Source organism: Crinia signifera, chromosome 11 (assembly GCF_055691185.1).
Source record: "Crinia signifera chromosome 11, ASM5569118v1, whole genome shotgun sequence".
Lineage (NCBI taxonomy): Eukaryota > Metazoa > Chordata > Amphibia > Anura > Myobatrachidae > Crinia > Crinia signifera.
Genome location: NC_139227.1, coordinates 53,059,210 through 53,075,466, shown reverse-complemented (window position 1 = coordinate 53,075,466; position 16,257 = coordinate 53,059,210). Strand labels below are relative to the sequence as shown.

The following is a 16,257-nucleotide window of genomic DNA, read 5'->3' as shown; positions in this document are numbered from 1 at the left end:
GACGCTGCCCCAATACAGAATGTAGTATAGCCTGCAGGACAGACATTGTGCAGTGTTACACCTCAGCCCACATTTACTCTGCTCCCCAGTACAGAATGCATTATAGCCTGCAGGACAGACATTGCTCAGTGTTACACCTCTGCTACAAGTACTCTGTTCCCCAGTACAGACGCTGCCCTAGTACAGGATGTAGTATAACCAGCAGGACAGACATTGCTCAGTGTTACACCTCTGCTACATGTACTCTGCTCCCCAGTACAGAATGTAGTATAGCCTACAGGACAGACATTGCTTAGTGTTACACCTTTGCTACATGTACTCTGCTCCCCAGTACAGAAGCTGCCCTAGTGCAGGATGTAGTATAATCTGCAGGACAGACATTGTTTAGTGTTACACCTCTGCTACATGTACTCTGCTCCCCAGTACAGACACTGGCTCTTATTCAGATCTGATCGCAGTACAAATTTGTTCTCAAAATGGGCAAAACCATGTGCACTGCAGGTGGGGCAGATGTAACATGTGCAGAGAGAGTTAGATTTGTGTGAGTTATTTTGTTTCTGTGCAGGGTAAATACTGGCTGCATTATTTTTACACTGCAATTTAGATTTTAGTTTCAACGCACCCCACCCAAATCTAACTCTCTCAAATCTAACAAAGGGACTGAGCCTCAAAACGGATTACAAATGCTGCACAGAGCAAGTATATTATATCTACTTCCTTACTAATCACTGCTCTAACTAACTGCCCCCCTTGCATGGGCAATCCCCCAATAATATCAGCTTTCTAACTGTTAACACGCATGCCAATCCTAAATCAGGAACTGTTCCTATTTTTGACAAATGGAAATACAATTTTCTGCTTATTGAGCCTTAAAGGATCTGCTTTCTAACAAAGCTTGTTTGAATGGATGCCTAACACTTGATCACTCTCTGGAAAGAGTATAAATTAGGCTATATGATAGTGTTATTTTTCATATGCTTATTTTTTGACTGTTAGCGGATAACCATTGTGTGTCACAAAAAAGTGATTTTCTTTAGTGTATTCTTGCTGTACTGGCCGGTGCTATTTGTATATTATATGCAATTTGTTATTAATAAATGGTTTTTTTTTTTATTGAAAAGATATAGTCCTACAGCGTTGTCTACTGTGTATTTTGTTTTTTCATTTTTACTAAGGGTTGAGTATCCCTGGATTATGCCTTGGTTTGCTGCGCTCAGTTGATTTATATATACTTTATTGCTCAATGTTACACCTTCGCCAACATGTACACTGCTCCTCAGTACAGACACTGCCCCAGTACAGGATGTAGTATAGCCTGCAGGACAGACATTGCTTAGTGTTACACATCTGCTACATTTACTCTGTTCCCCAGTGCAGACGCTGTCCTAGTACAGGATGTAGTATAATCTGCAGGACGGACATTGCTCAGTGTTACACCTCTGCTACATGTACTCTGCTCCCCAGTACAGGATGTAGTATAATCTGCAGGACAGACATTGCTCAGTGTTACATCTCAGCCTACATGCACTCTTCTCCCCAGGACAGACACTGCAGGATGCAGCCCTAATGCGAGAGGCTCCAATCACAGCCTCCTACCCATCCCCCAGCTGGATCTCTAGCTTGGTGTATTCAATCTCAGGTGTTTCTGATGAAATGTTGGCTGGCAGAAAGTGGGTGATTTATTTACCTGACAGAGCTCTTTATACATTAGGTGAGTAAATTACAAGCAGGACATATAATACATCACCCCAATATTAGGGCTTCCTCCGGGTAGGACTCCTCCTCACCTGTGGGGACCCCCGTCTCAGTCTCCAGCTGTTGATAAAGTTTGTTGGAATAATCCGCCATCTCCGTTTCTATGGAAATGTGTTTGACTGTGCTGACTGCCCCGGCACAGAACCGCGTGGAGCCAGCGGCTAACCTGCAGATGGCAGAGGAACGCACAATGTGAGACATGTGACAAGCCGACGTTCATCTGCACCAACATCTGTGGCACTGAGTGGCAATGAAGATCTATCAGAAATGGTGATGAACATACTGACAGTGTGTGAGCATGATGGGGATAAGACCGTATAACGATTACCTTCCCTGCTCCAGTAACAGGACATCGTGCCAGCCCAGCTTGGTCAGGTGATACGCCACTGAGGCGCCCATAATGCCACCTCCACAGATGACCACCTGGGCACGGGGAGGTAGAGCGCATACTTCTGTGGATGCAGCGCGCTGCGGAGGACACACACAACGCAAGCCGCGACATCGTAAGTGCCCCCATAAATCTGTCAACAAGCGGGTGTGCATCCTGGAGGGGCAGGGGTTCTGCAGAGAGAGAGAGAGAGATGGGTGACTACAATGACTCAAGGCATATATAGTATCTGCTGCTAGCTTATGGTCACAGCTCAGCCCACAACTAATTACACTGCAAAATACTTTCCATGTCTTCCTATGATACACACAGGAGGGAGTCATAATACATAGAACATATCATAACCCAGATGAGGGGACATGAGATATGAAACACTAGCTCCAGGCCAAAAAAGTCCGTTTTTTAACAAGCCAAGGCAGGAGACGAGAGAAGGAAGAGAAGCACCACACAGAAACAATTCTGAACACGTTAGTCCCCTCAACCGAGGAACAATATAACAATCGTAACGAAATTAAAGTATGCGCAGCAGGGAGGGATCCCTGTGGCCCCTGATGTCCTCAAAGAAAGATTTACTAGGTACCATAAATCTAATTTTCTCCTTCGGGAGACGTCAGGGGCCACAGGCTTTACACTGGGACGTTCTAAAGCAGCCACCTATGGGTGGGGACGTGCCTGTGCCGCAGCCAACACACTCTGACCGAAGGCTGAGTCCTGGGAGGCAAACGCATCAAAAGCATAAAAGCACAAGAAAGTACTGGCTGACGACCAAGTCCCAGCCCTGCAAGTTTACTCAGCTGTTGCAACACCCCTAACAGCCCAAGGCGCCCCCACAGACCTAGTGAAATGTGCCCGTATCCCCACCGGAACCGGAAGAGAGGCATCCAAGTATGCCTGCCGGATGAAAGAAAGAATCCAGCGGGCAATAGTCTGCTTAGTGGCCGGCCACCCTCTCTTCTGAAAGCCAAATAGCACAAAGAGAGAGTCGGACTTGCGAAAAAGACTGAGAGCGCCGCACGTAGATGCCCAACGCCTGCACAACATCCAAAGAGGACTGATCAGGGGAAACATCCGACGCACTAAAAGCTGGAACCACAATCTCCTGGTTGACGTGGAAACTGGACACCACCTTCAGTGAGACAGAATGGAAGACCAGTAAAGGGGACTTACAGGACAGAGCAGACAGATCCGATACCCTCCGGGCCGATGCTATGGCCAATAAGAAAACCGTTTTCCAGGTGCGCCAACACAGGTCCACCGACTGCAAGGGCTCAAAAGGTGGTCCCTGAAGAGCAGATAGTACAAGGGAAAGGTCCCAAGGAGCAATCGAAGAGGACAAAGGGAGGCTGAATATGTAAAACACTCTGCAGGAATGTGCGGACATCCGGCAATATCGCTAGCCTGCGGCGAAACAAGATGGACAAAGACGAGACTTGAACCTTCAAGGTAGATTAGCGCAACCCAGCCTCCAGGCCCTTCTGTAAGAAAAACAGAATCCGAGCTAGGCGGTAAATCCTGGGATTGAAGTGGCGAGTTCGACAAAGTAAGCCCGCCAAATGCGATGATAAGCCCCCGCCAGGAAGGTTTCCTCGCTCTAAGCATGGTGGAAATCATTCTTGAATTAAAACCCCTGGCTCTCAACAGAGAGGTCTCAATAGTCACCCTCTCAAAGCCAGGCGCCTCAAATCCGGGTGCAGACACGGACCCTGTGTGAGAAGGTCCGAGCGTAACGGAAGACTCGGAGGGGCCAACGACAGAGCCTGAAGATCTGAAAACCAAATCCGTCTGGGCCAATGCGGAGCCACCAGGATTAACGTGACCCCCTCCGCCTTCAGTTTGCGAATGACTCGCAGGAGGAGGGAGAATGGCAGGAAAGCATACATTAGTGTGAACGGCCACGGGGCGGACAGGGCGTCCACCAAGATGGCACCTGGGTCGTGAGACCTGGACCCGTACAGAGGGACTTTGTGGTTGTGTTGAGAGGCCATCAAGTCCACCTCGGGTAAACCCCACCGTCGCACCAGCATCTGGAACACCTCCAGATTGAGGGCCCATTCGCCGGCATTCAAGGTCTGACAGCTATGGAAGTCGGCTTCCCAATTCTGGAATCCCGGAATAAAGACCGTCGAGAGAGCCGGAATCTTCCTCTCCGCCCAAAGAAAGATACAGGATGCTTCCGCCATGGCGGCCCGACTGCAAGTGCCGCCCTGGTGGTTGATATAAGCCACCGTTGTCGCATTGTCCGACTGGACTTGCACTGGCCGACTTCTCAGCCAGGGTTTGACCAAACAAAGAGCCCGGAAGACTGCCCTCACTTCGAGGACATTGATCAGAAGCTGGGCCTCTGAGGCAGACCAAAGGCCCTGGAACGACCTCTGGCAAGTGACCGATCCCCAACCGCGGAGACTGGCATCCGTGGTGAGGAGGGTCCCCTGGTGGATCCAGAATGGCCTCCCCACATTGAGGTTCTGGTCCAAGAGCCACCAGGATAGGGAGAGACGGACTGTCAGCGATAAGGTTATCACCTGAGACCAGAGAGAGTGGTAGGATCTCAACCACTTGGAGAAGATCTCCTTCTGAAGAGGACGGGAGTGGAACTAGGCATATTCCGCCATGTCAAAGGTCGACACCATGGAGCCCAGTGCCCTCATGCAGGCATGGATCGACACCCGTTAAGGAGAGAGGAGATGCCGGATTCTATACTGCAGAGTCCGACGGCGGTCCTCCGGTAGGCAGATCCTCTGATGAATTGTATCCAACCTGGCTCCCAGATGGACCATTGACCGGGCTGGAAGCAGGGAAGATTTGGCTCAATTGATGATCCAGCCGTGACATTCCAGGAGCTGTACCACTATAGCCAGGTGGTCCTGGAGAAGTTCTGCGGAATGCGCCAGAATCAACAGGTCGTCCAGATACGGGAGTATACGGATACCCTGGCTGCGAAGACTGCTGTCCATCACCGCAATATCTTTTGTGAACACACGGGGGGCAGTAGATAGGCCAAAGGGCAGGGCCCGAAATTGCAAAGGACGGTCCTGGATGGTATATTGCAGAAACCGTTGATGCTCGGGCTGGATGGGGATGTGCAGGTACGCATCCTGTATGTCCAGGGAAGCCACTAAGCCCACCTTGCAGAAGGAGAGGCCTGAATGCTGCTGTGGGTTTTTTGACTAAAGCCCTGCGTCTATCTGCGGGCAATGAACCCACCCCGTGGGCATCCAATGCTAGGGGGGGCTACACCCACTGCAGATGAGGAAGGCACGGGCTGCTGGGGCAGAGCAGCTGAGACTTTATCCACTAGCTGTGCCATCATCTGTACAAGTGAAGAGGCCCAAGCCGGCTCCTAAGAGGAGGCCGTAGGCGTGGGCAGCGCCTGCGCATTGTAACAGCTTGCACATACGGTAAGCTGTCCTGGGGGGATAGGCCCGCATTACAAGCTGTGCATGACAGAAATGCTGGGGGCCTCCACCCTCTTGGACTTGCCCCTGTTGAACATAATTATGGATATAATGGAGGGCTATAAGGTACAACGTAACACCAAATAAACTGGCTAGCAGCTAAAGGGTTAATAGGTACACAGAATACAGGCAAGCATACAAAGGTATACAATGCAATTAAATAAAATGGCACTGGGCTCCTGCAGCAGCTGTGGCTGGCAGGAGCACAAAAAAGGGATTTTTGTAAGAACTTACCGTTCGAATCCCTTTCTCTGATATGGTCCTGGTGACACAGCTTCACATTGGGATGTAGGAGGGTCCGCAGGAGCCAGGCACCTATCCTAAAGCTTTTGGAGGGTAGGCTCCTCCCCTACTGCATCCCAGACTCCTCAGTTCAATCTTTCAAAGCCACTGGAATACATTAACTCAGTACAAACAACTGCACATATTATATGCACAATTTTAAATTTAACTTTTCAACCAATTATAACATGAAACATCATGAACACTGGCATACTTACTGAGCGTAAGGGAGGGATCGCTGTGTCACCAGGACCATATCAGAGAAAGGGATTCGAACGGTAAGTTCTTACAAAAATCCCTTTTTCTCTTTCAATGGTCCTGGTGACACAGCTTCACATTGGGACGTTCCAGAGCCGGTCCTTTTGGGTGGGTACGCTCAGGTCTGCAGTATTCATCACTGCTCGCCCGAATGATGCGTCCACCGACGCGAACTCATGGAACCTATCGAATTTGGCAAAATTATGAACAGATGACCAAGTGGCAGCGCTGCAAACCTGCTCAGCTGTTGCCCCATGTCGAACCGCCCAAGAGGTGGCAACCGACCTGGTGGTATGCGCATTAATCCTGGCCGGTACAGGCCTACCAACTTTTGTATATGCAAACGCAATAACAGAGCGCAACCACCTAACAATGGTCTGCTTAGAAGCAGGCCAACTAAGTTTGTGTATGTCATACAAAACCAGTAAAGTATCAGTCTTTCTGACACTCTTAACTCTGTCCACATAAACGCGCAAGACGCGCACAACATCCAAATTCCTCAATTTGTCCCTTTTCCTAACAACCCTCTGGGGGTTGAAACACAGGCAGAACAATCTCCTGATTTAGAAGAAAAACAGAGACTACTTTTGGTAAAAATCTAGGGATACTGTCCGAAAGGCAGCCCTATCATCATGACATATAAGGGAGGAAGGCTTGTAGAACAAAGCAATCAACTCCGATATTTTTTTTTTTTTTTTCTCTGACGCCACCGCCAACAAAATTATCAGCTTCCCTGAAAGGAAACTTAAAGTCAACCGACCTTAACGGCTCAAAAGGCGTCGCTTTTTGTACTCCAGAGCCAGAGATAATTCCCCTGGCGCTACTGGTTGGTTGTAGGGAGGTTTCAATAGATAAACCCCCTGCAGGAAGGTCTGTACTTCTGGTTCTAACGCAATCCTTCTTTGGAAAGAAAATAGACCCGGTCGAGATATGTACTCCGAGTGACTGAAGGCCTAACCCGAAGGAAAGGTCCTCCTGTAAAAAACTCCAACAATTTAGCCATTTTAAATCTCGATGTGCGTGACCTCTGTCTTACACACCACCAAATATAGGTCTTCCAGGCCCCAAAATAATTTACAGAAGACACTGACTTTCTGGCTTTCCTCATTGCGTTAACCGCCTCTGAGAATCCTATATTCCTCAAAATGGCGTTTTCAACAGCCAGACCGTCAAACTAAGCGAGCTGAATCCAGCTGGTTGAACGGTCCTTGTTTTAGAAGGTCTGACCTCAGAGGTAGACGCCACGAGTCCACAGAGAATCTCTGAAGCCTCGAGTACCAGGATCTCCCTGGCCAATGTGGGGCCACTAAAATTACTGGAATTGTCTGGGCCTGTATTGTTTTCAACTCTCTTGCCAGCCTTGGAACTGGCGGAAAATCATAAAGAAGATTCCCCTCCCAGGGAAAAGTCATGGCCTCCACTGCTTCTGCCAGTGGATCCCACGTCCTGTCATACAGCCTGGGTAACTGATGGATGAACCTGTATGCCTTCAGGTCCCTATCCGGGGTTTCCCCCTTATTGTAATCTAGTGGAATACTTGTGGATTCAGCCTCCATTTTCCTCCCATCAGTTTCTCCCTGCTCAGGAAGTCGGCTTCTATATTCTCCACTCCTGGTATGAAGATTGTTGATAATGCTAGAACATTCTGTTCTGCCCACAAGAAGATTCGGGACACCTCCCACATGGCCAGATTGCTGTGTGTGCCTCCCAGGTGATTCAGATACGCCACAGCTGTGACGTTGTCGGTCTGAATGCCTAAAAGGGAGCTCTTGTAATCTTTTCTCCCGCCAGAGAAAACCTCTTCCACACAGCCCTCAGTTCCAAGATGTTGATCAGTAAGGCAGACTGTAAAGTATCAGTCTTTCTGCTCTAAAGTCCACAATCCCTGCAGACGCAGGTCCACGACTACTGCCCCTCAGCCTCTGAGACTGGCGTCGGTAGTGACTACCAACCAGCTCCAGGACTGCAGGAACCAACTCCCCCGAAGGGGATCCACCTCCATCCACCATTTTAGGAAGGATCGAGTTTCTGAAACCAACACCATTTGTTCTGACCTCATGGTCTTAGTGTTCCCTGTCCACTGGGACACTCTAGAGTGGAACCTGGCGAACAGTAACGTCTCGAAAGACGCCATCATCTTCCCCAGCAGTTTGAGGCACCTCCATACTGCTGTGCTCTGAGACCCTAGGATCTCCTGTACCAAGGCAGCCAGATCCCTGGCCTATGCCTCTGGTAGAAACACCCAATGCAACTGGGTATCCAGACCAATCCCCAAGAATTGGAGTCTCTGTGGCGGCACCGATTGAGATTTTTGTAAATTTAAAAACCAGCCGTGAATCTGCAAAACCTGATGGTTTCTGTCAAGTGACTCTTCACTCGTCTGCTGACTCCGCTTTAAACCGCAGGTCGTCCAAAAATGGAATAACCATGATTTCCCTAAGTCGGAGCACATCCGCCATTTCTGACCTTATTTGGTGAATACCCTTGACGCTGTGGCCAGACCGAAGGGCAACGCCTGTTATTACAGGAGAAGGTCTCCTATTGCACACCCTGATGTTCCGAGTGCATAGGAACCTGCAAGTATGCGTCCTGGACCTTCATGGACGCTAAAAATTCTCCCTGGTCCCGGCTTAGCAGCACAGACCGTAGAGACTCTATTTTGGAATGGTCTACCCACAAATGGCTATTAATGCCTTTAAGTTTAGGATCAGCTGAAAGACCCGTCTGGTTTGGGCACCAAAAACAGAGTGAAATAAAAGCCTTTTTTTTTCCCTCCGCTCTGGGGACCGGGACTACCACACCCTTCTCTAAAAGAGAATGAGCCTCTCCCAAGAGAGCTGTACGGAGTCGAGCCTCCTTTTGGTAGTGGTGTAGGAATGAACCTTCTCGGTGGAAGAACTTTGAAGGGAATCTTTTAACCCTGGGTTGTATTTCTAACCCAAGCGTTCCGGTCTAACAGTGCCCCTGCGTCTTTGAACAGTGACAGACGTCCCCCCTCCTTAAACACCGCCGGGCAAAACCCTTGGCAGAATGCTGAGGATTTTTCCTCTCCTTTGGTTTCTTATAAAAAGAACCCAATTTTTGACTATGGGGCCTTGCCCCTGGAGGACTGAGACTATCCCTTAAAAGACTGGTCTCAAAAGAACGCACCTCCTCTAGGGGAGGGCCGAAAGGATGGCCTGAAAACAGAAAACCTTGATGTCTGCTTGGCTGCAGGGGTAGGCAGGAAAGTGCTTTTCCACCTGTGGCCTGCTTATTGATCTCTTTCAGTCGTAAACCAATAACAGCTTTCCTTTAAAAGCTAATGCCTCTAAGCCTTTTTAGACTTGTTATCTGCCTTCCAAGCTATAAGCCAGAGCACTCTCCTGGCACTCCAGACACTGAGGAACTCTGGCAGCCATTTTGAGAGCTTCCTGCTCAGCCTGAATCACATTTCTGCAGCAGCATTAGACATCTCTGCCTAGTAACAACACAGACACTGAGGAAACTCTGGCAGCCATTTTGAGAGCTTCCTGCTCAGCCTGAATCACATTTCTGCAGCAGCATTAGACTTCTCTGCCTAGTAACAACACACAAAAACAGTATGTCAACTAGAGCACAGGTCACTGACCCACCAATCTTGGCCTTAGGGACCCAGACTGAAGCCAATCAGAAGCTTGCTTGCTTGAAGGCTTGCACTGGTAGCACAGTGGCTTTTGACAAGTATACCACAGAAGCCTCTACCACTGGAACATTTTCCCAGAGGTCTGCATGATCCTCAGGCATAGGATACAGGCTTAACCATCTATTAGGCATCCAAAGCCTTTTGTCAGGGGTTTTCCAATAAATCTTGTAAACCCTTGTCTGCAGAGAGAAATCATTTCCCTCACGCTGTCTCTTAAAAACAACCTTAGCAGGAGTTTTTTCTTCACAGACAAATTTAATGCCTGTTTACAGCAGTGATCAAATCCTCCACCCCAGAGGGTGAGGACTCTTCAGAAACATCCCCCTGAACCCAGGGTATGTCTGTGTACTCTCCCTCCTCATCAGCAGCTAATAATGGCACTGACTAAGACCTTTTAGGGGTCCTCAGAATAACCATAAAGCTTGTCAAGCAAGTAATTTAAACCTGCTGATTCCCATAGCAGTATCCTACATGACATGTAGAAGTCAGGATCTGTCTGGGTCCGAGGCAAAGAGCTGGACGGACTGCAGAGAGAATGGTCCTGGTCTAGGGAAATTACCAGCCATCACTCTTGCCTGTCCAGTAATGCACCAAAGCATTTTCCGACCTGTCTCAGGGATTTAGCCCTCGCAAGGTCCGATGCACTACCCTCTGGGGTTCACTCCCCATGGGTTTCACAGCAGCGCAACAAATACATAAGCCCCCCTCAGGGACAAATTTCAGTGTACAACCACTGCAAGCGCTCAATGCATTAAAGGCTCCCTCCCCCAAAACCACAGACTGTTGCTCAGACATGATGTTCTCAATAACACAGTCACAGCATTAAATGTACATACATTATATACAGTGTACTCAGTCACTTAGCTTTCTGTAGTCTTCAGAATGGGGAAAGCGAAGCCCAGGAAATCCAATCACTCTGTCAGGATCTGTAAGCCAGCTCAGCTCCGCTGCAAGCGTTCTGAATGGCGCCAAAACAGAGTGAGGGAAGGGACCAAGTCCCTGCTGCTGCGGGGTCTGTGACTTTTGGCGCCAACTACCCCCAGACAGCCGCTCCCATTGTAGGATCTCCTCGTTCCAGTATCTCCCCCTCAGCTGGGGACCACTCGGAACATGCCTGTAACAACACTGCTGTCCTCTCATATCAGGAGCTCAGTGTGTAAGCTCCGCAGAAAATGGCCGCCGCCATCACGGAGCGCCTGTCCCCCATGATCCCCACCTAGCGTGAAGCCGGTTTCAGAGCGCTCCGGAGCCCAGGCAGCTTCTTAAAAGAAGCTGTAAGCGCTGCACAGGGAGGCCAGACAGCGTCTCCCTCGTGCACAGTGAGCTGACAGGACTCGTTTCTGTCAGCTCCTGCTGCGCTAGCAGTGTGAGGATTCACTTGAGAATCCTCACACTGTGCCTACCTAGCTAGTGTAGAAGTTAATAAAATAATAAAAACCCTAACTAACTCTACTCCTTCGGCTGCTCCAGCAGCCCTTTAGAATAGCACCCACTCCAGTGGGCACCTAACACGAACTGAGGAGTCTGGGATGCAGTAGGGGAGGAGCCTACCCTCCAAAAGCTTTAGGATAGGTGCCTGGCTCCTGCGGACCCTCCTACATCCCAATGTGAAGCTGTGTCACCAGGACCATTGAAAGAGAAAGACTGTAACCTGTGTCCCGCAGGAAAGGTACAGGGTGGGACTTGCCCAAACCTCCTGGCAGTGAAGGAGTGGAACCCCGGGTGGCTGTGAGCTCCTCCGTGTCCCTCCACACGTGCAGCCAGGAAGGGATGTCAGTGGCGGGAACTCTCTGTGCTGAGCACAGTTCCCTGCCTACTGTCCCCGGGGGAGGGGCTGATGTGGGGGGAGCCACCTCCCCCTGCTAGCAAATGGTCACAAGGGAATTGTCCACATGCAGCTGCTGCCCACAAACTGTCACCCTGATGGTCCAGCGGGTACGGGCGGCGGACCGACCGTCTGCTTGCTAACTCAGCCAGCGGTCCCCCCTGCCGGCTGTTACAGCCGCATGTGCCACGCTATGCGCGGTCGCATGCGCTCCCAGGTCCCCGGCGTCCGGTGGCGGCTGTGGCTCCCCAGGGGGCGCTGCAGGTCCCCACCCGCAAGCGGCGATGCAGCTACGGACCCGGGTGATGGAGTAGCAGCGCAGGTGTCTTATAGACACCCAGTCAGTTGTAAAAAAAAAAAAAAAAAGAAGTTTTGGCTGCTGAAATAGCAGCCCCTCTAGTGGGTGCATCTGGCTCCTGCCAGTATCCTAAAAAAAACTGACTTCCTTGGCCTGGAGGCGGGGTAGAGGAGGGAATGAGCCTGGCTGCCTGGGAGGCCGTTGAAGTTTAACCTCTAGGGTGCTGGTGCTCTCCCACTCCACTACCCAGTGTAAAGCCTGTGGCCCCTGACATCTCCCGAAGGAGAAAGGATATATAATGATACACTGGAACTTAAGGAAGGTAAGGACAAGAGCTAGACATACCTAGTAACAAAGGGGAGGAGGAGACAGGAGATATGATACAATGTAACTTAGGGAACGTTAGGACAAGAGCTGGCTATATGTAGTAACAAAGGCATGGAGGAGACAGGAGATATAATGATAATAATATACTGTAACTAAGGGAAGACTAGGACAAGAGATAGCCATACATAGTAACAAAGGGGCGGAGGATACAGGAGATACAGTAGGATTCACTGTAACGACACACAAAGGGGATTACTATTCGCACAGGACCCTCATAATTTTCGAGGATAGTTGGTGGACCCCCAATATATTATGTACACTGAAGATTTGTAACGTGTACTAAGGGGGGTGTGCTACCTCTGGACATCAAAATTAACACACTTGACAAGAAAGAGAAAAGTATGTCCTGATGTGGTGCACCTACTTGGACTCACACGAATAAAAATTAGTTTTTTTTGTTTTTGTTTTTTAGAGGTGCCGGCTACCTTATACCTGTATCAATACCATTCACATCCCAAACGTAGTGTGGGATTAGAGAGCCGCCGTTTTTTAAACACGTACATGTTTTTTGTTTGTGTGTTTTTATACTTCGCTATCTTAAAAATTGTCTAATAAAAGCTAATTTTTATTCGTGTGAGTCCAAGTAGCTGCACCACATCAGGACATACTTTTCTCTTTCTTGTCAAATTAATCACTGTAACTTAGAGAACGTTAGGACAAGAGCTAGCCATATGTAGTAATAAAGGGGTGGAGGGGACAGAATGGAGATATAATGATACAATACACACACACACACACACATACATACACATATCAGTTGTATCGGGCACTCCCTGATGCTGATGTGTGAAGCTGCCCTGGTGCCCTCCTATGAGCAGGATACCTCCTGCCCTGGTATGTAGGAAGCAGAGAGGGGCGGCACTCAGGTGGTGGTGAAAAAAAACAAGATGGGTTTATTTGTGCATACAGGCAACGTTTCGGGGCCTTGTTGTCTTTTGGCTTGAGAAAGGGGCGCAGCCCCCGAAACGTTGCCTGTATTGCCGCCCGTCTCTGCTTCTCTCATATATATATATAATAACAAGACATGAGATATAGATATATATACAGATAAAGACACAGAGGAGGGGGGTATATATCAAGACACAGAGGAGGGGGTATACATCAAGACACAGAGGAGGGGGTATACATCAAGACACAGAGGAGGGGGGTATACATCAAGACACAGAGGAGGGGGGTATACATCAAGACACAGAGGAGGGGGTATACATCAAGACACAGAGGAGGGGGGTATACATCAAGACACAGAGGAGGGGGGTATACATCAAGACACAGAGGAGGGGGGTATACATCAAGACACAGAGGAGGGGGGTATACATCAAGACACAGAGGAGGGGGGTATAAATCAAGACACAGGGGAGAGGGGTATACATCAAGACACAGGGGAGAGGGGTTATACATCAAGACACAGGGGAGAGGGGTATATATATATATATATATATATATATATATATATAAATAAAATAACACAGGGGAGGGGGGTATATATATAATAACACAGAGGAGGGGGGTGTATATATATATATATATATATATATATAAACACAACACAGGGGAGGGATATATATATATATATATATATATATATACATACACACACACACAAGGGAGGGTGTATATATATATATATATATATATATAATAACACAGGGGAGGGGGTGTATATAATAACACAGGGGAGGGGGTGTATATAATAACACAGGGGATGGGGGGTGTATGTATGTGTGTAAATATATATATATATATATATATATATATATATATATCACAACACAGGGGAGGGGGTATATATAACAACACGGGGAGAGGAGTATATATAATAACACAGGGGAGAGGGATATATATATATATATATATATATATATATATACACACTGGGGAGAGGGGTATATATATAATAACACAGGAAGAGGGGTATATTATAATAACACAGGGGAGAGGAGTATATATAATAACACAGGGGAGAGGGGTAATGTATAATAACACAGGGGAGGGGTGTATGTGTATGTATGTATGTATGTTTATGTATGTATGTATATTTTTTAACACAGAGGAGGGGGTATATATTATGACCCAAAGGAGGGTGTGTGTGTGTATGTATATATATATATACATACACACACACACCTCCTTTGGGTCATAATATATACCCCCTCCTCTGTGTTAAAAATATACATACATACATACATACATACATACATACACATACACACCCCTCCCCTGTGTTATTATACATACCCCTCTCCCCTGTGTTATTATATATACTCCTCTCCCCTGTGTTATTATATATACCCTCTTCCCTGTGTTATTATATATATACCCCTCTCCCCAGTGTGTTATATATATATATATATATATATATATATATATCCCTCTCCCCTGTGTTATATATATATATACACACACACACACACACACACACACACAACACATGGGAGGGGGTATATATAGAATAACACAGGGGAGGAGGTATATAGAATAGCACAGGGGAGAGGGGTATATATAATAACACAGGGGAGGGGGGTATATAGAACACCACAGGGGAGGGGGGGGGTATATAGAACACCACAGGGGAGGGGGGGGGGGTATATAGAACACCACAGGGGAGGGGGTATATAGAACACCACAGGGGAGGGGGGTACATAGAATAACACCACAGGGGAGGGGGGTACATAGAATAACACCACAGGGGAGGGGGGTATATATAATAGAGGGGAGAGAGGGATATATATATATATATATATATATATATATACACACACACAACACATGGGAGGGGGTATATATAGAATAACACAGGGGAGGGGGTATATAGAATAGCACAGGGGAGAGGGGTATATATAATAACACAGGGGAGGGGGGTATATAGAACACCACAGGGGAGGGGGGGGTATATAGAACACCACAGGGGAGGGGGGGGGGTATATAGAACACCACAGGGGAGGGGGTATATAGAACACCACAGGGGAGGGGGGTATATAGAACACCACAGGGGAGGGGGGGGGGGTATATAGAACAACACTGGGGCGGGGGGGTATATATAAACACAGGGGAGGGGGGGTATATAAAACAACACAGGGGAGGGGAGTATATATATATATATAAACACAGGGGAGGGGAGTGTATATATATATATATATATATATATATATATAATAACACAGGGGAGGGGTGTGTGTGTGTGTGTGTGTGTATATATATATATATATATATATATATATTTTAACACAGGGGAGGGGGTATATATTATGACACAGAGGAGGGGTATATATTATGACGCAGAGGAGGGGGGATGTATTATAACTCAGGGGAGGGGTTATATATAATAACACAACGGAGGGGGGGTGTAATAATAACACAGAGGAGGGGGTAAAAACAGTGGCACAGAGGAGGGTGGTATATATATATAATAATAATAACAGGGGATGGGGGTAGAAACAATAGCACTGGGGAGGATACGGGGGGAGGTCACAGTCTAGTCCTAGAGGTGATGGAGTCCTACCACCAGCCCATGTCCCGCTCTGTCACCTCTGACCCCGCCGCTTCCGGATATCACCCTGACACTTCTAGAGCGTTATACGTCAGCACGTAACCCCCCCAGTCTGCCTATGGCAGCACCCGTCTGCATCCACCCACATCTGTGTTTGGGAGCTGCACATGGTCATGAACAGCCAATCAGTAACAAGGGCGTGGCTTACATAACGAAGCCCTCTAAAAGCATGGGGCGCAGAGTTGGCTGGAGACGAATCGCATAGAGCTACCCAGTAATAACTACAAATGCAGGGAGAGGAGCATGGAGCTACACAGTAATAGCTGGAGATAGAGTGAGAGGAGCATGGAGCTACCCAGTGATGGTTACAAATGCAGGGAATGGAGCTACCCAGTGAAGGCTGGAGATGCAGAAAGAGGATCATGGAGCTTCCCAGTAATGGTTGGAGACAGAAGAAG

General features: G+C 48.2%; 1 protein-coding gene across 3 annotated transcripts in view; it reads right to left on the bottom strand.

Annotated features, from left to right (window-relative positions):
- Positions 1-15,912, bottom strand: part of PDPR (pyruvate dehydrogenase phosphatase regulatory subunit) — a 34,571-nt gene extending 18,659 nt beyond the window's left edge. Inside the window, exons 1-3 of one of the 3 annotated variants that reach the window (XM_083164207.1) lie at positions 15,812-15,912; positions 2,084-2,316; positions 1,788-1,921 (exon numbers count right to left, since the gene is read on the bottom strand). In XM_083164207.1, coding sequence (XP_083020333.1) covers positions 1,788-1,921; positions 2,084-2,298 — 349 coding nt within the window. In that variant the 5' untranslated portion in view covers positions 2,299-2,316; positions 15,812-15,912. Of the gene's footprint in view, positions 1-1,787; positions 1,922-2,083; positions 2,317-13,060; positions 13,303-15,811 lie in introns of those variants that run through there. The other 2 variants (XM_083164209.1, XM_083164208.1) reach the window with 2 other exon arrangements.
- Positions 15,913-16,257: the final 345 nt, after the last annotated feature.